At 40.7% G+C, this 22,073-nt stretch overlaps 3 protein-coding genes across 5 annotated transcripts; all 3 read left to right on the top strand.

The window, feature by feature from the left end:
- Positions 1–610: 610 nt before the first annotated feature.
- On the top strand, positions 611–7,510 carry pnisr (PNN-interacting serine/arginine-rich protein). Of its 2 annotated transcripts, XM_060874846.1 has the most exons (12): positions 612–665; positions 1,578–1,688; positions 1,779–1,967; positions 2,575–2,819; positions 2,980–3,130; positions 3,221–3,411; positions 3,798–3,926; positions 4,059–4,158; positions 4,677–4,730; positions 5,515–5,691; positions 5,977–6,859; positions 7,166–7,510. In XM_060874846.1, the coding sequence occupies exons 2-12, from the start codon at positions 1,601–1,603 to the stop codon at positions 7,194–7,196; spliced, it is 2,238 nt and encodes a 745-aa protein (XP_060730829.1). In that variant the 5' UTR covers positions 612–665; positions 1,578–1,600; the 3' UTR covers positions 7,197–7,510. The 2 variants fall into 2 exon arrangements, 1 of the variants encoding a protein (XP_060730829.1); XR_009648775.1 differs by lacking the exons at positions 5,977–6,859; positions 7,166–7,510 and adding an exon at positions 4,407–4,454 and having other exon boundaries at positions 611–665; positions 4,564–4,730; positions 5,515–5,609.
- A 1,122-nt stretch (positions 7,511–8,632) lies between these two features.
- coq3 (coenzyme Q3 methyltransferase) lies at positions 8,633–11,698 on the top strand. Of its 2 annotated transcripts, none has more exons than XM_060861771.1 (6): positions 8,633–8,883; positions 9,108–9,208; positions 9,373–9,472; positions 9,577–9,825; positions 10,036–10,195; positions 10,712–11,698. In XM_060861771.1, the coding sequence occupies exons 2-6, from the start codon at positions 9,192–9,194 to the stop codon at positions 10,858–10,860; spliced, it is 675 nt and encodes a 224-aa protein (XP_060717754.1). In that variant the 5' UTR covers positions 8,633–8,883; positions 9,108–9,191; the 3' UTR covers positions 10,861–11,698. The 2 variants fall into 2 exon arrangements, with proteins under 2 accessions (XP_060717754.1, XP_060717670.1); XM_060861687.1 differs by having other exon boundaries at positions 9,108–9,260; positions 10,712–11,696.
- A 667-nt stretch (positions 11,699–12,365) lies between these two features.
- faxcb (failed axon connections homolog, metaxin like GST domain containing b) lies at positions 12,366–19,815 on the top strand. Its single transcript, XM_060861557.1, has 6 exons — positions 12,366–12,751; positions 14,833–14,965; positions 15,884–16,080; positions 16,796–17,001; positions 17,129–17,245; positions 18,167–19,815. Exons 1-6 carry the CDS (start codon positions 12,639–12,641, stop codon positions 18,427–18,429), a joined length of 1,029 nt encoding a protein of 342 aa, XP_060717540.1. The 5' UTR covers positions 12,366–12,638; the 3' UTR covers positions 18,430–19,815.
- The last annotated feature ends 2,258 nt before the right edge of the window (positions 19,816–22,073 follow it).

Here is a 22,073-nt window from a genome sequence, read left to right as displayed (position 1 = left end):
CACAGAGAAAACCACTGGAGCTGTGAGCATCACTTTGAGCACAGAGTAAGTTATGATCTCCTGTTGTAATGTTACAACAAATTCACAACTTGTTTGACACAAACAATAACATTTTGACTGCTGTTAGAGAAAGTTTCCCAGATAATCAGCATGAGTTTTTCATGAGTGTCTGTAACTTAGCCAACAGTTTTACAGCCTGTTCACTGACAACACCTGCTCAAGTAGTCTAGGCCAGTGGTTCTCAAACTGGGGGCTCTGGCTTTATGACATTTTATAAAATAATGAATTTATCATAAATTCTGTGTAATAAATCTCAGTCAAATAAGGCTACTAACCAACAGCACTACATTGTATAATTTAATATGTTTTGTTTAATTAGAATATTAAGTTTTGGAATGTTTTATGTCAGAATCTTTTTTTTTTTTTTTTTTAGGAGCAAGTAGGGGGCATCCCCATTGTTGTTTTTGGGTGGAGGGTTGGAGATGTCACTCTGCTGTACCCTGATGTAATTAAAAAAAAAAAAAAAGTTAAAATAGAATCTCGATCTTGATCTTGGATTTTCAACGTGCTAGCATGAGGCAACTCAAACACATCCGGTTTGCGTAGCGAAAAAGCACTTCCGGGTAATCAAATAATCGCCATTTTCTTTGCAGGCCGTATCAGAGGTAGGGCAGAAGCGACGGGCTGCAGAAAATATAACGTTATACAGCAATAACGGATAATATTCTTATTATAAACACGGACACTTTTCAATAAAGGGATATTAGCGTCGGTTGTGCATCAGGAGGCGATATTTTTACCTTTAATATATGCGTGTGTTCATCTTGAGGCCTAGCGTTAGCATTAGCGTAACATTAGCCTAGCATTAGCATAGCAGCATGACGCGTTTATAACCCTATAACTTTTATTCCTAACTCCGTGTAACATTAATTAGCTTTTTGGAAACGAGTTGACGAGTTTGTGAAGTCAACCAGAGCTGAATAAATAATAAATTTGAGAGAAAATGTGCCGCAATTCACTTCATTCGTTAGAGGTTTCGGGTTTAGCTTTAATTCACCCGAACTGTTGTGATGAAGCTTTTAATTAAATGTCCAACATCTTGTTGTGAAACGTCAAGCTGATCGTTTATTAGTGTTCTGAAGGACCAAAGTGCGTTGGGCTTTAAATAAAAGCATAAAAACTGACACTTAGTGCTGCGTTTGACTTTAATGTCGACGGTCAAAATCAAAAGATTTAATACAAATCCCCTGTTAGTCATTTTATTATAAAATAGTTTATATGATGTTTTTACTTTCATACACGTATAAAGATGTATTTTATTTATTATTATTTATTTAGCCATTAAAAGAAACCTGGAAACATTCATCTGGGTGAAAATTCAAGGAAAATGATGCATTTGTTCTTTATTCACTTTCTTTCATAGCTTGTTTTCCCAAATGTTTAGTCGTAGTGTTTATTAAATTCTTTTAATTTTGTATAACACGAGCTAAAGGTCGTGTGATTGGAAAACGGAGCGGTTGAGATCAGCTGCGTTGTTTATTTACACCGGGTTTAATTTCCTGTTTGTTTGTGTGAAGGCTGAGTGTATTGAAGATCGGAGATGTGGGACCAGGGAGGGCAGCCCTGGCAACAATGGCCTCTGAGTCAGCAACAATGGATGCAGTCGTTTCAGCATCAGCAAGATCCAGGTAGGTGACTTAGAAAAGTCAGTACGGTTTTCAGGCGGGCGTAACGTGACAGTTCTGTGTCACAGAATATCCCGACTGTGTGTGTTGCAGGTCAGGTGGACTGGGCGGCTTTAGCTCAGGCGTGGATCGCGCAGAAGGAGTCGAGCGGCCCAACGATGGAGCAGCAGCAGCAGCAGCAGCAGCAGCAGCCTAACGGGCAGGACACCGCAGGACTCGATGCTCATAACAATCACACAAACTTTCAGAATGACTCCAGTTTTAATAGAATGTGGCAGCCAGGTAGGCAGTTCAGACCTCCTAAGTTGTGTCCCAGATGGCACACTATACACTTACACTATGCACTGTGTACCCTACCATCTGGTTGATGAATTTTAAAAGGGTTGCATCGTCTCGTCTCAATTGGAACATATCTTTTACTAACCAGTCGATGGCAGATGAAGTAAAACGCTCGCAAGGAATCGCCTCTAACTTTATGGTGAAATTTTTAAATGTTGAAAATAAGACATTTCTTGTCCTCTTGGATTATCGTTGGTGATCCAGTGCTCTGCTTACTTGAGCAAAAGTGTCCATTGGGTGCATGATGTTTCAAACTTGTACACATTTTACACTTATTGCCTCTTTATTCTCACCACACTGTTTCCCTTCTCATTTGCATACAGTTAAAGCTTATTTTATCTCCTATCCTGGGCTCTTTGTATTAGTCTAAAGATTTAGGATTTGTGAATTTATTTATTTACTTTACACAAGTTAGATAAGCTTTTGTCTTTAGAAGACATTCATTAAACACTTCCCTTTAGTTAATGTTTGGATGAGGTGGATGTTTGTATATGTACAGTGACATGTCTGTGACGTTTGGCACACCATGATATTTTTTCTCTGTTTATAGAGTGGGGGATGCACAGCCAACCTCCTCCTCCTCCCCCGCCCCCACCTCCCGCAGATCAGACCTGGATTCCTCCAGTGCCGGCGCCAATGGACATCGTGAATCCATCCGAGGACAGTAACAGTCAGGACAGTGTCGAGTTCACCAACGACCCGCATCACGTCTTCAACCAGAACAGTCATGGGTTCAACAGCGGGCCCGAACACTACCCTGTCGCTCCGATGGCCGTCAACCAGTTTGATTATCAGGTATGACTAAGATTTAATGTGGGTATAATTGTGGAGTGTAAACTGTTGACTATAAATTTATCTACTGATATTCGGTAGTCATTATTAAGGCTATACCAGTTAGTTACAGAGGTAACGTGATCACAGGTTATCTTACTGAGATTGTTGTTTTTCTGTTCAGCACGGGGCATTTGGTCCTCCTGGCACTGGGTTTCCCCCACCATTTTGGCCCGACGGTCCCCAAAACAGGAGAGACAGGATGCCAGGGTTCAGACCTGAACGACCCAGATCTCCTGGGCAGATGGGCATCAAAACAGAAGCACCGGTTATCGGTGAGGCTTTATGATATTATATAGAAATATTTCTTCCTCTTTTTCTGGCACTGTTCATTCTTGATGCTTTGCGCCCAATCTGTAACTCAGACGCTGTTAAAAGACGCACTCTTCCTGCGTGGATTCGAGAAGGCCTCGAAAAAATGGACAGAGAGAAGCAGAAGAAGATGGAGAAGGAGAGGATGGAGAAAGAGCGTGCAGAAATGGCTCATGAAGAAAAACACAACGACGCAGTTGAGGAGGAGGGAGACGGCATTCGAATACCACGCAAGAGCAAGTTTGTAAGTGTTCAGTTTCTGCATCTAGGACCGCTCCCTGTACAGTGCACATCTTTACACTCTTAGGAAATCCAGATCCAGAAAGTGGGCGTGTCCCAAACACTGCTGCGTCCAGCCGGTCAGGTGACTTTCTGACGAGCCATTAGCATGTTCCATCAGCCAGCTCCGCTAAAGCCTGAGAGAACACACGGGTGTTAAACACTGACTCCTCTCTGATTACATAATCAGAGTATTTGCATTAAGTAAAGGGAAGCTCTGGTTGGTCTCTGACATTTATACAAATAATATAAACAAATCTGTGTGCGTGTGCATTTGCTTGAGTTCTATACACATGTTCAGTCTCTGCATTTGTGTGTTTGTGGTATAATTATGTTTTATGTCTATCACAGGACAGTGATGAGGAGGAGAATGATGAAGGTGATGAGACAGAGGAAAGCATTACGCTGAAAGTCCCGTCTCCAGTTCAGGAGGAGCAGAGCGAGCCAGAAATGACAGAAGAGGAGCGAGAGTTTCAGCTGGTCAGTCTCGCGCGCGCGCGCGCGCACACACACACACACACACACACACACAGAGACTAGGCTTAACTAATGAATGAAGTTTCTCTAAAAAGTTCAGCACACTTAACATGGCTGTCTTTTCATGTTACGCAGATGCTGATGACCAAAACGCTTCTGACTGAAGTTCTGCTGGAGGTGACCAACGAAGAAATCGTTCGTGTTGTCTTGGAAACGCACCGCAAAGCCAGCAAAGGTCTGAGTCCTCTCTTCTTTGCCCGTTGAACCGTGCCTTCCACTTTAGCAATGAAAGGAAGACGCATTTGCTCACACAATCTTGTGCACTGTTTGATTTCCCAAATATGAAAGTAAATTAGATGAGTTGGTATTAACGTTTAGAACGTCAGCCATTCTCTGCAAATGCTTAAAAAAAAAAACAAATGAGAAGGACAAAAATTACACAACTGCAAGATGACAACTGTTACTAATGGACGTCTTTTTCAGAGAGACACTTCATTAGCACAGATTGGTTCTCTCCCTCTACTGCGCTGTGTATGTGTTTGTTTGTTTAACCCTCTTTTTCTCTCCATATTTTATTTTTTTTTATTTTATTTTATTTCTTTTTATAATTATTTATGTTTTTTATTGTGTTCTTGCCAAGGCGGCGCTTGTCAGTATTGTTATCAGTGTACCCTCCTGTCTAAGAGGCTATGAGAGAGAAAGTGGTGGCTTTGTGTTTTAACATGTTGTTCCTGTTGTTGATGTGAATCAAAGCTCCTGCAAAACAGCTGGCACAGTCCAGTGCACTGGCTTCTCTCTCCTCGCTCGGTAAGTGCACACTTCCTCAGACCGGGTCGGGGTCAGGGGGCAGGCTTAGGGGAGGGGGTGGGGGGTTCTATAGAGGCATAACTGTCACTTTTTTTTTTTAATAGTGGATTAATGAGCAGTCGTGTGCTTGCTGTTCAGTATAACACTAGAGCGAGGTTAATAAACTGTTTACTCAATACTTAAGAGCATGCTTCATTACGCAGAAGGCCACATTAAAGATGGTGTGTGTGTGTGGGTTTGAAAGCTGCTTTTTTTTTTTTTTTTTTTTTGTTTTTGTTTTTTCTTTTTTATCAGCACATGCTAATCCCCAACATAATCTTACACTCACGGCAGCTTAACATTAACCCCAACGCTGACGGAACGTTAACATAACGGTAAAAATCACTCGAATGTTACTTACATCTCGGACATCATGCATACAGATGGAGCTGACGTCACAGCGTAATGGTTAACCTCACACTTGTAATGCTAGCTTCACGCTAATCTCATGCTTGCCTTTATTAGTCTAACATCAACTTAACGTTAGCTCGAGTTAAACACGGCACTCTTCAAACCAGAAAACAAGGGCAGGCCGTGAGAACCGACCCACACATCTCACAGCTGAGAGACTGTGTGTGTGTGTGTGTGTGTGTGTGTGTGTGTCATGTTGCCATAGGCAGGACTGATGTTTGATATTTAGTCTTTGCTGTTGTTGCTGCTCATTCAGGTTTAGGGAGCGTAACATGCTGATTATATTCAGTTATTGTGGTTTTTTTGAAAATAATGAATGATTTTTCGGCTGCAGGTGGCCTCGGGGCGTACGGATCAGACGGGAGTGAGGACGAACGTAGCTTGAAAGGATCAGACTCGTCCGATACGGATGAAGAGGAGCTGCGGCACAGGATTCGCCAGAAACAGGATGCGTTTCGGCGCAAGGAGCAGGAACGACAGGAGCTGGAGGAGCATGTTAATACTAACCCAGGTAAGCATCATGTCAACCCAGACGACGTCCTTCCTTTTTAGGCCAAAAAAGCTGCCCTTTAACCCACTGACCATTCAGCCTCCAGGCAGCTTGTCTTCCCCTGTAACCTCAGACCATGTTGTCTTCCCCTTTAATCTACAGTACAGCCACGTCATCTGCCCCTTTATCCACATGCCTCTTTTGTTGCCTCTTTAACTTACATAAATATATTTATATACAGTATATATTTTTTTAAGCTCTTCTGTATGTCTGAGAATGCTAATAACATTGTTTGTGATTTTCTAGAACCCCCCGGCCTAGGAAGCAGGGAAAGGGAGCGAGAGAGTCATGAGGACGAGCAGTTAGATTCTAAACACAAACAGGAAGTTAAGGATAGGGAGGTAGATACAGGCCAGAGGTCAGAGATTAGTGAGGTCAAGCATTCAGAGTCACGCCACAGTCGCACGTCCTCCTCCAGCTCATCTTCCTCTTCTTCTGTGTCCTCGTCTTCCTCCTCCACGTCCTCTTCCTCTTCATCCCGTTCTTCCTCGCCGCGCAGGAAGAGGAGGCGCAGTCGCTCAGTTTCGCGTGGGAATCGCAGGCGCAGCCGCAGTCGGAGTTCTCGCAGGAATCATTCAGAACGCGGCGACAGAGAGAGGAGATGGAGCAGTCGAGACCGGAGCTCTGCTCGCTACAGAAAACGCAGTCGCAGCCGTGATAGACGGCGCAGCCGAAGCCACAGCCGAAGGAAGAGAACGAGAAGCAGAGACCGAGAGAGGCGGAAAGAGAGGAGTCTTAGCCGTGAGAAGGAGAAAAAGAAAAGAGACAAAGAGCTAGAGAAAAAGAAAGACAAGCAAAAGGCTAGGGAGAAGGAAAGGGAAAAGGAGAAGGAGAGGGAAAGAGAACGAGAGAGGGATGCTAGCTCAGCCAGAGAGGAGGAGAACAGATCGAAGAAGAAGCGGCGCGAGAGCGACACTATCTCACGACAGGACAGCAGGTCTAGTAGGAAGAATTCGGCCAAGCCGAACAGGAAGTATTCAGACTCTGACTCCAGCAGGTCCCCGTCCCCTGAGGTTAGCAAAGGCAAAAAGTCTAAAAAAAACAAACGTAGTCGGTCAAGGTCAACGGAAAAATCGCACAAGTCTGGTAAGAAGGCAACCCGCAAACACAAGTCTAAATCGCGATCAAGGTAGTATCCATTTTTGTCCTTTTTCCTTTTTTTTTCATATATTAAGCCTTGTCTGTGGTGTAATGTTACATTAATGTTATTTAGCACTGTAATCATACACATGCATTTTTACCTATTTCATCTATTTTTGAAAATAGATTTTCAAGACATAGGGCAGTAATCCATGTTGTACTGAGCCATTGTACATTTAACCCTGCTGCCTGTTTCTGTATTGTGTTGATGCTACAAGCTGTGAGGTGTGATTGTGCGAGTGCCAAAGCGAGATAACACTGACTTTCCATCCGTGTGTGTTCCGTTTCTCCACAGGTCGACCTCCCTGAGCCGTCGCAGGCGCTGAGGATCCCTGCGCTTTCTCACTTATTTTAAAATTCCATGAGTTTAAAGGGCGCGTCTCGTTATGGAGGCCGCGTTGTAGGTGAACTCTACACTCAAACCTTCACTGTAAATACGTGTTTGTTTTTAAGCGACGTCTGATATGTGAAAAGATTCGAACGATAAGGTTCTTTCTGCCTTGTATTATGAAAGACTCAGCATCGGTAGTTGATATAGGATCTCGAAGCTGTAACGTTTTAAAGCCCTCAAGACGAGGGAGAGACTTCATCTAATGTAAAGTGTCCAATAAAATAATAATGTTTTTTTTTTTCTGTTCAACTTGAGTGTCGTGTTTTTCCTTATTGCTCTCAATGCGGAAGCTGTTTCGTTTCAAGAACACCCTGTACACACACATTCACATCTCAGTTTAGATCTACATACCAGCTTGCTTGCTTTTGGGAAGGTCGTAAGAAACCAAGGATCCACATGGACGTGGAGATGAATTTTTTTGAGTATCCTGAGACATCTGGAGATTTACCAGCTCCAGTTGGACCCTGCGATACTAAAGAGGAGACGCCAACTCCATGTGGTCTTTAAGGACAACAACCTCCTCATCAATACAACATTTATCAGACTGTATATTTATAATCACACCTTCCAGTGTCACCCAAATGAGGATGAGGTTCGCTTTTGAGTCTGGTTCCTCTCAAGCTTTCTTCCTCTTCCAACTAAGGGAGTTTTTCCTCACCACAGTCATCTCAGACTTGTTCATTAGGGATAAATACAAACACATTTAAATATTAGTCTAATATTAATCTTGATATTTTGTATTCTATTAATCTTTATAATAACCATTTTGTTCTATGTTTACGTTCTGTAAAGCCGTCGATTGTTAAAAGCGCTATAGAAATAAATTCGAATTGAATGATGCTCAGAAATAACACGCACACAAACAGCAAGGAACTACGATGAAGTTTTGTTTTTGTGTGTTGTTTCCATTAGTAATTCTAGTCCTTCGTGTCTGTTTGGCTTGTTATCACTTTGTTTTTGTCTTCTGTAATAAAATCTACTGCTTCCACGATGGAAATCTTAAGCTATAATAAACCCTTTTCTATTCAGAACAAAACTCAAATGCTGAAAGTAGCCTCTAAAATGTTTATGCAAATGTTTGAATGAATATGCAAAATTATATTGTGACGTCTAGTGACTCTTTTGGACGCACTAAACCTCCCCCTGACATAATTTAAATACTGACCAGGTCCCAAACTCAGTGTGTGTTCAAATTTCAGGGTAAAAATGCTGTTTATCGATCATTTCTTGAGCTCAACAGATCTCATTTTTGTCTATTTATTCCTCCATTAGCAACACAAACCCAATCATGAGGTTGCTATTTAGTTAGTAATTTAATAAATCACCACTATTCTGAGCTATTTTATTATTTAAGAGCCGGAACTAGTTTTACACAGCTCAGATTCCTCCCGGCGGAAATTAGTGACGGACCTGTTCGGTCACATTGAAGCTCCTCGATATTAAATAATAATAATAATAATGTTTTGTAAGAAATTTGTACGTCTTAATAACTTTGTATTTAAATACAGGTTCAAATGGCTGAATTCTGTTGTAAAATATCCTATAAATGAAGGTTTGAGTCGCTCCCACAGCAGCTGGATGGGACATAAACAACACACACACACTATGAGCAACACAACATGGTGAGAAAGTCAGTTTATAAGCACTAATCTCTCACAAATTCAATCATATTTTGAGTTTATTACTTTAAAAATGACGTGAATAGTCACAAACAGTTGATTAAAATTTCCTGCTGTGGAATTGAATTCAATTTCCCATCTGTAGAGAACAACAAAATAAAGTGTATTGTACATAAAGTGTGATTGTCATCATCATCATCACCATCACCATCTCCTTTTTCTTCTAGCGTTCACTCCTACGGTGTCCGACTCCTTTCCTCCAGCACTCTGGACCCAGCTGAGATCAGAAAGTTCCAGGTTCTGGCCAATAAATGGTGGGATATACAAGGTGAATTCGCACCTCTACACGCCATGAATGAGCTCAGAGTGCCATTCATCCGGTCAGTACGTACATTCTGCATTTATTAAACGAATCGTATGATCACCGACCACAAAAGAAGGTGGATGATGATACACTGATCTTATTTGTTGCCTCTGATCTTTGATCTTCAGTGATAACCTGTTGACTGTTCACGGTGAGGGTGAGATGGGTCGCCCTCTGGCTGGGCTCAGGATACTGGATGTGGGCTGCGGTGGTGGTCTGCTTACTGAGGTACCGCATCTTTACTTTTTACCTCCGAAATCACCAGCAGGTATTTTACACTGAACTCAGGTAAACTCAGATTCCAGCATTATTTCGATTTCCCGCTGCATTAGCCTTTAGGGAGAATGGGTGCTGAGGTGTTGGGTGTTGACCCGGTGGAGGTGAGCGTGCGGACAGCGGAGCTGCACTCGTCCCTCGATCCTGCGCTCAGAGGACAAGTGCGGTATCGCGCATGCACCCTGGAAGACCTGACTGAGGAAGATGAAAACGAGGAAGCATTCGATGCGATCGTGGCCTCGGAAGTAGTTGAACACCTGGCGGATCTCGACACCTTCGTCCACTGCTGCTACCGCATGCTGAAGGTAACACTTACTCTCACATTCCCTCGAACGAGTGTTCCTGATACAAAATTGATCAGCTGCTCACACAGTTTGGTTTTCTGGTTTTACTAATGTAAGTATAAGGTGCAATATAATGCAATATGATACATTCAAGGTTGCACTACCCACTTTAACAGGCCATACTGTGCTCTGTGTGTGTCTGTGTGTGTTGGGGTGTGTGTGTTTTTTCAGCCAGGAGGGTCTGTGTTCATCACCACTATCAGCCGGACTCAGCTGTCTTACATCATGGGAATCGTGATGGCTGAGAAGGTGCTGCGTATCGTACCACGAGGGACACACCAGTGGGACAAGTTTATCAGTCCAGTGGAGCTGGAAACACTGCTGGAGTCTTGTGAGTTACACACACACACAGCACATTAGAACACAAACTGAATGTTGATCCTACAACTTTTTTTTTCATAGAAGGTCTAGAAACATCTAACAAATTCTAGAACATCGTATGCTGCTTTCATTGATATTACACCTCTTTTTCCATGAACTGCCAGTGTGAGTTGGGTCAGCAGGACACCCTCAGAGGGAAGAACTTCCCCACACTCTTTGACATACATGAGATTACAGATGGCAATAATGGGGGGGAGAGAGATGGGGAGAGAGATGCGGAGGGAGGGAGTGAGGGAGGGAGGGAGAGAGAGAGAAAGAAAGAAATATTGCATCTCTGCTAGACAGAATGCACAGACAGATTCACTCACTTGATTACTGGCTACAGATGGATGTGACTTCTTCAGTGTTTGAAGGTCATTGATGGAGCATTATTTTCTTTAAAAATTATGAAAACAAGCACAAATTAACACTAGTGTAGTATTCTAATAATGTTTGTTCTCTCTCTAAACCACCCCCCCCTTCTCAGCTGGATTGAGTGTTCAGACTGTGACAGGAATGATGTATAACCCTATTTCCGGATGTTGGAGTTGGCAGCAGAGCACAGCAGTGAATTACGCACTACACGCCATCAAACAGAAGGAGGAGCCACCGCATCAGACCCCTGCTGATGATTAGACTTTTGTCCATATTGAGTTTCTCAGTGTCGGATTTTAATAAAGACAACTTGTACAACATAATAGAAATAAAAGAAATTCATATGCATTAGCCTCAAGACATTCAGTTCAGCGATATCGTTTTCATATAAACGATTACATCAAATCTAAAAACATGTCAATGCCAAATAAGTCTATAACTACATAATTATATGAACAAGAATCTTTTCCACCTTAAGCTACGTCTCAGCTCATATCATATGATGTCAAATCAAACGGACGCTAAAGCATGTCATCTTTAATCAATTACATTTATGGTAAAGAGAATTCTGTGTACATTTCAGTGGTAAATAATATTGTTTTTACTTTAAATTCGGTTGTAATTAAAAAGTGTTTTGTGCATTTGTGATTATTTCAGCAGAAATCTGGAAGCATGGTTGCTACCTTTTTGGTGGAGTTGTGCTAGTGTGACATTCTTTCTTCCTTTTTAAAATAATTTATTCAGTGCTGCTTTATGGGATGTCTGAAGTTTAGGATAATTTTTTTTAATATGCCCGGCCCTGATACAGATCCTGATGTTCACATGTTGTTGTTTTTTTTTTGTCTTTTTTTCGATAGCTTTCTGGTCTTTGTGATGCATCTTTGTGATTCATGATAGCTTTTGCATCTTCATAAATTTTGACTCTACATGAGCTATTTTGTGTAGGTGATGTGATATATGTGATGGGGGGTGTGGTAGCCTAGTGGTTAAGGTGCTGGACTATCAAACTCATTACTACCAGAAGAATCCCAGGTCCACCAAGTTGCCACTGCTGGGCCCCTGAACAAGGCCCTTAACCCTCAATTGCTCAGTTGTATGAATTGAAATAAATTGTAACTCTGGATAAAGTTGTCTGCTAAATGACAGAAGTGTAAATGAAATTTAATCTCCTTTAATATTCAAGGTTGTGAACTTATGCAACATACTTATGCAAGACCCCAGATTACTATTACCACTATTATTATTTTTGAAGAAGAAAAAAAATGATCTTTCTATTTTATATGAAGTAAAAAAATCCATTTCAACATATACACCATTTGTCATACTGTATATTTATAATCACACCCTCCAGTGTCACCCAGATGAGGATGAGGTTCACTTTTGAGTCTGGTTCCTCTCAAGGTTTCTTCCTTTGCGATTTACGAAGTGAGTTTTTCCTCCTCACAATCACCTGAGTCACCTCAGACTTGTTCATTGGGGATAAATACAAACATTTAAATATATCTAATATTAATCTTGTATTTTTGTATTCTATTATTCTGTATAATAACCTTTTGTTTTATGTGTATGTTCTGTAAAGCTGCTTTGAGACAATGTCAATTGTAAAAAGCTCTATAGAAATACATTTGAATTAGAATTTCTGTCTAAATTGCAGTACAAAACAAAACTACCCTACGTTACGCAGTGCAGGTAGTGCGCAGGGGAAAAGGGAAGGGAGTGCGATTTGGGACACAGTCCGCGTTTCAACAGAGGATGCTGCTGCGTTGGGAAAAAACATTACCGGATGGTGTCACGTTCACCTTCGGTTGTGTTTTTGTTATGACTTGAAGATCAACAACAGCTATTCATATATTAGATTTTAATCCGTTTTCATCGATGAAGACTAAAAGGGAAGCCAGGAGGAAGCGGGGGAATGTTGATGCGGCTCGAGGACTTCCCCTCGTCCCGCTTGGTGGTGTTGGATCAGGGCGAGAGTCGAACCCGTTCCTGAGGACTTTGGTGCTCTGAGAGTCAACGTACCTTCTCAGGAAAGTGGCTGGATGATGATTGCGGCCTGGGTGTCTGACTCCTGGTGGAGGAAAACCCTGTATGTGAGCGGAGGAGCGTTGCTCGCTGCTGCTGCTTATATCTTCTACGAGCTGCTATCCATCAAGTAAGAGCATTTTATTTATTTTACATTATTATATATCTCTTATACCTATAATATATATATATATTAATTATATTTTATCTTTTCTTTTTTTCCCAATATATTATCTGTGCCATTATGTGGTATCCTAAACTAATACGATGCATCATTGCTTATCGATTTTAATTCATTTCTGTAGTTGTAATAATACAATGATTCATTACTCATGACTATATAGTGTACAGTATGTTCTGTTTGTATACAATGGGAGCAGAGAGACATTGAGGACAGAGCACGGTGTGGTTTATTATGACACTTATAAAGCAATAAATCACCGATTATATCTTTGGAAAAAAGCACCATCCTGTAATTGTTCATTAATTTTAAATGGCCTGCTTATAAAAGCCCTTTAAATCCATTATCGTAGTCATCTATCTGAACGTGGTGTTTACATTGACCTTCTCTTTAAGCCTCAGCTCATCAATGTCAGTAAAAAATAAAAGCTCTGCCAGTCGAATTGAAGAAAAATAATCTGAGATTAGAGGAATGAATCCGTGAGACGATATATATATTAATATCTTTAACAACAACTACAGGAATTGATTAGGTGTTTTTATTTTCTTATTTATTTGATTGAATCTGCAGAAAACAGCAGTAATTTTGAGCTGCAGTGATTTCAGCACTTTGGACAGCGACACACATCGTCTTCTACTGTTAATATTGTTACTCTGGAGTCATGACATTAATGACATTATTATATAAATGACCCCCCGGTGTAAATCTGGGCAATTGGTGCTTTGATTTTGTCTGATTTACATTTGTGGCATTTGGCAGACGTCTTTATCCAGAGCGACTTAGATTTAACCTCGTTTTTATATAACTGAGAAATTCGTGGATAAAGGCCTTGCTTGGGGCCCCAGAGGTGGCAGCTTGGTTTACCTGGGATTCAAACTCACAACCTTCCAATCAGTAGACCAATGCCATATCCACTGAACTACAACTCAAAGTTAGAACCCAGTGTTCCCAGGATTGGTTCCAGATTATCATCCACCACAAACCCTGACTGGGATTAAGCACTTTCTATAGCTGAAGCTGAATGAATGACTTGAGTTTTGTTTTTTTGAAAAAACTATTTCTTCTGAATGTTTGAACTGAAAAGAAAGTATAATTTTTACATTTAGTCTCACCGTTACATATCAGTATGAAAATCTCCCTACTTTTAATATAACATATACATTAAACATTTGAACTATTTGGAATATTAATTTGGGCATTATTGCTGGGGTTCTCAGTTTGTTCTCTGCTTTTGCCTGTGTAATGATTTTACGAATTAATAAAGAGGCTGAATGCTTTTTACGATTAATTATGCTTCAGTTTGGATTTGAATTTCAGTTATTCACATAGACTTCAGCCTAGAATTTAAAAAGATCAAAATGACCAAAGTTTTTACATCAAATTTTATTTGTTGTTGTTTGTGTTTTTGTTAGTTTTTTTCCTAATTTCCATCATATCTGTCATTGATTGCCCCTGAGACTGAAGGCATTAGCAAATTAGCTAGCTAACAAAGCAAAAAATAAAAGGCTAGATAATGTTACCCAAATTTATTATAAGCTACTTATCGAGTTGAGTTGACTGATAGTCTGACATGTATGTTTTTTCGCGTAATTAAAATGGTTCTTGGCATTAGGCAGAATGTGTCCTGATTTGATGAAATGAAGGAAACTGTAGCAAGCCTCAGTTGCAGCATCAAGATGCATCACCACACTATGAGATGAATAAATCATTTGGATTGCAATCAAAAAGTAGAAGTGCTGGTGACAACACGACTACAGCTCAGTGAGTCACCTTTCTGCTGGGAAATGATGAATATATAGTGTATTCACTATAGACTGATAGTGTGAATACATCATGTGCTTGTTTCACACATTGGCGTTTAACATTTACTGTCCATTTCCTGATTAGGATCACCTTCTTTCTGCACTCACATATCATTCACACCTTCTGCAGAAATTCCAGGGAAACTACAGTAATGATTATATTACCCCATTCCTCTGGGAAAAGCTAGTCCAACATGAACAGGGCTTAACACAGAGTACTTTTTGCAGGAAGGAGCAGGAACTCGACTCTACAGACGCTATCATCCTCCACCAGTTCTCCCGACCGGTTCTTTCTCCGAGTCTTTATCCGCTCTGCCTGAAGATAGAGACCTACCTGAGAATGGTGGACCTTCCTTATCAGGTGTACACTCACACATACCTCTTAGCTTTATCAGACAGACAGACACATATAGATAGGATGGCACCCCATCCAGGGTGTCCCCTACCTTGTGTCCGAGTCACCCGGAATAGACTCTAGACTTCCCACAACCCTGTGTAGGATAAGTGCTACAGAAAATGGATGGATAGATGACTGACAGGTATTTCTAGTTGCTCGGGTGTGCCCTGTTAGATTCATTATTGAAACAATTAATATCTCTAAAAGTCTTTTTTTGGTTTCGAGCCCTGGGTTTCACCAGTGAAGACTTCATTTGCTGTTTACAAGAATAAATCAACATCATGACCAGAGAGCCACTTATTGGAGAAAAGCTAGCCATTTTTAAGATGTGTATAGAAAGAAAATCCAATACAGCAATCTGGAATATCTGAAAAAGTGAGAAACCTGAACAGATTTTTTGGTCTACCACCAAAAATACCATGTTTTAAGTTTAATAAATTTAAATGTAAATATTAGGCAATGAACGATGAAATTCTGATCATCTGTTATCTCATGTTCATCTGTTAATCTCTAACTCTAATGTTTTCAGTGTAAAGCAAAAACAAAGCAATTGGCCTTGCCATTACTTACATTTACATCATTTGGTAGACACCGATGTTAAGGGTAACATACATTTATATAACTAAGCAGTTGAGGGTTACAGCCCAGCAGTGGCATCTTGGTGGATCTGGGATTCAATCTCACAACCTTTTGATCAGTAGTCTAATGCATTTTCCACTAAACCACTATGACCTTCCAGTACTTTTAGATGGGATTGTATTTGTGGATAGACAGGACATATAGCTGTCAGTTCACATGCATTACTGTCACCCTCTGCTATTTGTGTGCTGTTGTTGCATAACCATATAAACTTTCTGTATCTCTGCTTCTTCGTCTTTGCAGACTTACTTCGATGGCCGCCTCTCTGCTCAGGGCAAAATGCCGTGGATCGAGTACAACCACGAACGCGTGTCTGGGACGGAGTTTATCATAGAATTTCTGGAGAAGAAGCTGGGTGTGAGTCTCAATAAGGGTCTGAGTGCAAAGGAAGAGGCCATCGCTCACACCATCACTAAAATGGTAGATGAACATTTACATTGGTGAGTGCAGTGTGTTACACAAGTGGGGAAGGTTAACATGCAGTTCTTCTGAGAGATTTTTTCAGATTGCTGCTCATGCTACATCACAGGGAGGAAATCGTAATTTGGCTTCTTCTGTATACTTGAGCTTAAATGTTATTGGTCGGCGTTTCTGTGATTGACAGGGGAGAGAATAGTGATGTCCGTACCACACAGAGTGTATGGTCAGTTTAGCTCTTTGGAGCACTTGGACAGGTTTTTACTAGATTATCAGCCTTATCAGTAGTCCCTCAGTAGTTCTTCTTAAAAAAATGTGATCCATCTTTCCCTTTCTCCACTCTATCCTGGACTGGATGATGCACACCATCGTGCTATTGATTCAGATATTTATGGCTCAGGACTGTTGCTGTGTGTGTGTGTGTGCATGGAGTGTGTGTATCCTTTGTGTGTGAGTAGTAGGGCTATAAATAACTATAATATGACTCACTGTAACAAAACTCTGGAGTGTGTTTCTGATGTACGTCAGTAAGGAAGGACACTTCACTTCCTCATCTATTTAAGGCTGCAGACTTTAGGACTATAAGCTGAATGACTCAGACCTGGAATGCCCTGTCTATGCATCTGTCTGTCTGTCTGTCTGTCTGCATCTCTCTTTTTCTCTGTGTCTGTCTACCTGTCTGTTTGTCTCTTTGTATCTAAGAAAATATATATTTACTGTGTGTGTGTGTGTCTGCAGGATGATAGCATACTGTCAGTGGGTGGAGAATGTGGAGGAGACTCGCCACATGCTGGGTATGTGTGAGCTGCTGCAGTGGAGTGTGTGTGAGTTGAACGGCAGCCTGGTAAAAAGGGAGATGTACTGCCACGGCACTGGCCGCTTCAACACACACCTCATCCACACACTGCTAGAGAAAGACCTGCGCACTCTCTCCACACTGCTGGGTAAGACACATGCAGAGTGAGTGTGTGTGTGTGTGTGTGTGTGTGTGTGTGTGTGTGTGTGTGTGTGTGTGTGTGTGTGTGTGTGTGTTGTGTTGTGTCAGTAGTATTTGTGTTTTTTGTCTATTAGGAGATAAGAAGTACATCATGGGCTCTAAAGTGTCCAGTGTGGATGCTGCAGTGTTTGGACATCTTGCTCAGGTCATGTGGACGCTAACGGGATCCAGTCCAGAACAGCTCCTTAAAGGTCACACACACACACACACACACACACACACACACACACACACACACACACACACACACACATTAATGAATGAATGATTAAAGTGGTTACTTATTAAATACATCACCAGAATGTTTCCAACAGTCCAATGAGCTGTTGACATGTTAGATATAATTCCTTATCTTCACCAATAAAATTTACACCAATCGATCTGTTAAGATTCCTAAGATTAGCTAACAGAAACCAATAAGAATTGCCAATAAGTGCATTACCTACACCGCCGTTCCTCTTCCTGCTGGTAGTGAGCGAGTGGTGTAGTGAGAATTATCCTCGCTTTATCTCTTATCGCTTTATGAGGCAGCACTTTAGTCCTTTAGCAGCTTAAACAGATCAGTTACCAAAAGATTCAACTTTCATGCTAATAGCACAGTCCACGCCATCAAACTGCTTTAGCATTTACAAGGACATCAACATGGCAAACCTTTATAATCCTCATCTTCTTCTTTTTAAAACATTGTGAAGTTTACTGTCCAAGGTACACACCGGTTTATCTATTGCACTTCTATCATTTAATCCCAGATTTCTCTCCATAGAAAAACAGATTTGTAGAATATTTATCCAGGACATTTCTGATGTCTGGGTTACTGCTGTAACCTGATGACATTTGGATTAAAAAATATTTGGAGATCAAAAGATAAATATGAATTTGAATAGAATTTCACATTTTATTTTATTTATTTATTTATTTTATCTATCTATCTGTCTATCTCTCTATCTATCTATCTATCTATCTATCTATCTATCTATCTATCTATCTATCTATCTTTTTTTTTTTTTATTGTTGTAGGTGAGCAAAAATAAATGAACAGATCCAATATAGCCATTTCAACATTTTTGGAGGGGACTCTACTTATGACGAACATTTACATTACCTGTTCTCAGGTGAGCTGCCGAACCTGGTACGTTACTGTGAGCGGATCCGGCGGAAGTTCTGGCCCGAATGGGTGCTAGATTATGAGGAATTGTATTCGGAGATGTGTACGGATTCTCCAATGCAACACAGTCAGTTCTCCTGCGCTGACACACTGGACGAGATGGACACTCTTTCACACAAACGTTCTCCAGACACAGATTCCGGACGCTCTATCTCCGACTCTGACATCGAGGTGGACGAATCGGGTGCTGAGCTGAAGGTCAATGCTTGAAAGACATTTTACGTGAGTGGATTTTTTGCGGAGAGAAGAGGAGTTCCTGATGCACACATGCAATTTATATCATAGCTTTGTATGTGTGTGTGGTGTGCGTGTGATGTGCATGTCACAATGTTGTTGGTTTTTTAAAGCATCAGGATTGAAATTCTTCTGTGAGGGTAAATTCAAAGACATTATGGTCCCTATAATGGAAACCTGTCACTTAAACACAGTGGGCTCTGTGTATGTGTGTACGAGTTTGTGTGTGTGTCCACATGAGTGCACCAGGATTTCCTGAATACACTTCATTCACTCATTATATAGTGTGGACTGAGATGCTGTACATATTTTGCATCAGTTACTTGCTGAAGTAACTGATGTGTGTTTCTTTCTATCTTTCCTGCCAGTGACAAAAAGGTTTTATCCCTTAACCAGTTATTAGAAGTGTGTATGTTTGAATGTATGTATTTTTAAATTGATTGATTGATTGACTGATTGTTTGATTGTACAAATGTGTGTCCTGTCTGTTATTACCTAACTGTAATAGAGGGAGAGCATTTAAATGAAATTATAACACACACACACACACACACACGGAGAGAGAGTGTGTCTTTAAATTGTTCAGCTTTGCAATTATTTTTCATAACCACGAGATGGCGCTCATTCTCCTGGTATTCTGCCTTTATATACACTTTGTCACTTCATATTAAATTCTTTTTTCAAACACTGCAGTCTAATGTAAATGTCCACTCCATTTTCACTTTAAAACAGCTAAAAGTTTATTTAGGAGACACAATTAGATGCACAAAATCGCTTTATTTTATTGTTTTAAGATTGATAGCTTGCTAGTAATCAGCTCACAAGTTAGCAAACAAACTCACGATGTATGAAAGTAGTACCTTAAACAATAAACCTAAAAATTATTCTCAGATCTAAAGCTGAAACATAAACTGTATTTACAATATTTTAACTACCATACTATTTGAATCCCATGGTCATAGATGCAACATGCAACCTAGGTGGCACGTTAGCTAACTTGCTAACCTCAGAGAGCAGATCATTCAAATTACCTGAACTCGAAAACCAGAATGTACGTTTATTTATAGATCATATATCAATCCATTTATTTATTGATTGGGTAGATAATGTGATTATTATTATTTTGCTAAATCATTTTGAACATTTTTCAAGATGCTGAGATGATAATAAGAAGTGAACAGATGTGAGTGGGTTTATAGCTAATGCTTAACAGTAGCTGATGGAAACGCAACAGTTTATATTGAAATATACAACATAATATAATATAAAAACATAAAAATATAATTTAATATACAGAAATTCACGCCGTTGTAACGATAAACGTGAATGATAACAGGCTAAAGATTTTTTGATGTCTTCCTCACTGTCTATATGTTATGTTCACTCACAGGTACGTTGACTCTGTCTAATTTTCTGTACATTGTAAATAAAAGAAATTCCCACTGGGTTGTTTGTTGTTTGCCGCCAGACAGGAGGAACTTGGTACATGGAACCTATTCCGAAAGAAAAAATAGTATGTTGTGTGAAACCATGCAAACTTCTAATCCTAAAGAGAAAACTTATGGTTCTTCAGACAACATCTGGGATCTGATAAAAGCGAGAACTGGCATTGAGTTTTTGAATTCTGTGAATCCTGCTAACTGGGAATTAGTTAGTTGTAGTTGAGTAGATTTAGAGGTTGTCTGCAGACTAAAAGAAAACACACACATGCACACACACACACACTTTTGCTCTCTCAGCCCATTATAAGGGTAAACAGACAAGGAAATTAAATGGGAACTCCCCCAACACCCTGACTACAAATCAGAGCAAACAAGTGTGTTTGTGTATGTGCATGTGCATGTGTTTGTGTGTATGTGTGTGTGTGTTTTGTTGGCTTCGTCTCCTGGCTCCCTGACCGCCTGGCACAAACTGTGACCCTTCCATCTGCCTCCTACTGTTTACCATGTGTGTGGTTTGTGTGTTGTTTCAACTACAACACCAAAAGGTGGCACTGTCTTCTTAAATAATTCTGATTTTTTTCTGTCTATCCTTCAGTCTATCATTTTGATGACTGAACATGAGTGTGTGTGTATGTGTGTGTGTGTCCCTTGTTCTTTAATGTTTCTCTTACAACCCCTAATTTATCAGAATGTCAACCAAGCACACAAACACACCTTCTGCTGCATCTCAAATACCTACCTTGGTACTGCACTTATTCAGTGAATGATCTGCCTTAAATCATCTGGATCCTAGTTTTCCTTCATAGACAACATCAAGTTACTATCTAAGTTCTGGAGGATGGATTCAGGAGAAGGCAGCGCCATTGCGACAAGAAGTTTAGACCACAAGATTTGTACTGTCTGCTGATCCCGCATCTGGATCGAGTCCAATGTTGGTTTCCTAAGATAGTTACCTTCCCATGAGGTTTTGAGTGGTTCCAACCACACACTTTTGTTAACCGGTCTATCAGACCTAGCAGCATTCTATGATAGGGAACCTGTTAATTGTCCGTTGTTATGTCCGGTATGAACCCTATGGTGATATGTGGACTGGACGGCGGCCATCCAATCATCAGACCGATTGTTGGTCTGTCATCAAGGAAAGACTTGAGGTTGTAACCACTTGGTTGTGGAAATCACGACCTCGATCCCTAGTATGAAGAGATGTCCTACTACCGGTTAATGTTTATCAACGGGTGACACAAACGGCATTGTCATGTCAAGTCAAGTCAAGAAACCTTTATTGTCATTTCAACCATATATAGCTGACAGTAGATGATGAAAAGAACAACATTCCTCCAGGTTCTATTAGGAGAGATCCTCCAGGTTCTCCACCATGGTTCCACTTGATAACACGTTTTCTTGCCACTTAAATGAAACATTCTGGAGGAAGAGCGTTCGTATATAAAATTCAGCAGAATATATATGCAATATCTCAAGAGATAAAGGAGAAGAAGTGGTTGTTCTTCGCCATGGATCACGCGAGCTCTAGTGTTTACATTCGCATTAGAGGGATGTGGTAACCAAGTGGTTAAGGTGCTGGACTACCGATTGGAAGGTTGTGAGTTTGATGCCCTTGTCCACCTCTGCTGGGCCCCTGAGCAAGGCCCTTAACCCTCAATTGCTCAGTTGTATAAAATGAGATAAAAACTACACGTGCAGGATTCAGAAAACACTGTAAAAGATGGACATTATATGTAAATGCACTAGAAGCTGACTGATGATGTGCAGTAAACTTTTACAGATCTCAGTGAAACGGAAGAGTGTGATGTTGCTCCTGAGAGACGGATGGATGGATGGATGGATGGATAGATGGATGAAGGGATGCACTTTATCTCTCTCCTCAAGCTTTCCTCTCTTGGCCTCTTGATACTGACTTTTGCCCTAATAACGCGATTATCGACCTCTGAAAACAATTCGCTCGCGACTCCGAGGGGAAATTTAGCAGCTTTATCCGTCTCACCTCTTGCTTTCTTTTTTACCTCCTCCTGAAGGCAGAGCGGTTATTAGAGCTGCTTTAACCTCTGCGGTGTTCTGGCGGATTAATTCGGCACCGCTCGAGACCCGGAAGATTGTTTTATGTTAATTTCTATTATGTTCTTTGCTTCACGGCTTTAAGCAGACGCGCCCGGTAAACAC

Source organism: Tachysurus vachellii, chromosome 1, assembly GCF_030014155.1.
Source record: "Tachysurus vachellii isolate PV-2020 chromosome 1, HZAU_Pvac_v1, whole genome shotgun sequence".
Taxonomy (NCBI): Eukaryota; Metazoa; Chordata; class Actinopteri; order Siluriformes; family Bagridae; genus Tachysurus; species Tachysurus vachellii.
The sequence above is the reverse complement of the archived record's forward strand: the minus strand, read 5'-3'. Positions and strand labels throughout refer to the sequence as shown.

Coding starts and splice junctions, on each gene's coding strand:
- coq3 (XM_060861687.1), top strand. CDS start 8,720: ATGTTTTGTAAGAAATTTGTACGTCTTAATAACTTTGTATTTAAATAC. Junction 9,826..10,035: donor GCTGCTACCGCATGCTGAAG/GTAACACTTACT, acceptor GTGTTTTTTCAG/CCAGGAGGGTCTGTGTTCAT. Junction 10,196..10,711: donor GGAAACACTGCTGGAGTCTT/GTGAGTTACACA, acceptor CCCCCTTCTCAG/CTGGATTGAGTGTTCAGACT.
- faxcb (XM_060861557.1), top strand. CDS start 12,639: ATGATGATTGCGGCCTGGGTGTCTGACTCCTGGTGGAGGAAAACCCTG. Junction 17,002..17,128: donor CACTCTCTCCACACTGCTGG/GTAAGACACATG, acceptor TTTGTCTATTAG/GAGATAAGAAGTACATCATG. Junction 17,246..18,166: donor TCCAGAACAGCTCCTTAAAG/GTCACACACACA, acceptor ACCTGTTCTCAG/GTGAGCTGCCGAACCTGGTA.
- pnisr (XM_060874846.1), top strand. CDS start 1,601: ATGTGGGACCAGGGAGGGCAGCCCTGGCAACAATGGCCTCTGAGTCAG. Junction 1,689..1,778: donor TCAGCATCAGCAAGATCCAG/GTAGGTGACTTA, acceptor TGTGTGTTGCAG/GTCAGGTGGACTGGGCGGCT. Junction 2,820..2,979: donor TCAACCAGTTTGATTATCAG/GTATGACTAAGA, acceptor TTTTCTGTTCAG/CACGGGGCATTTGGTCCTCC.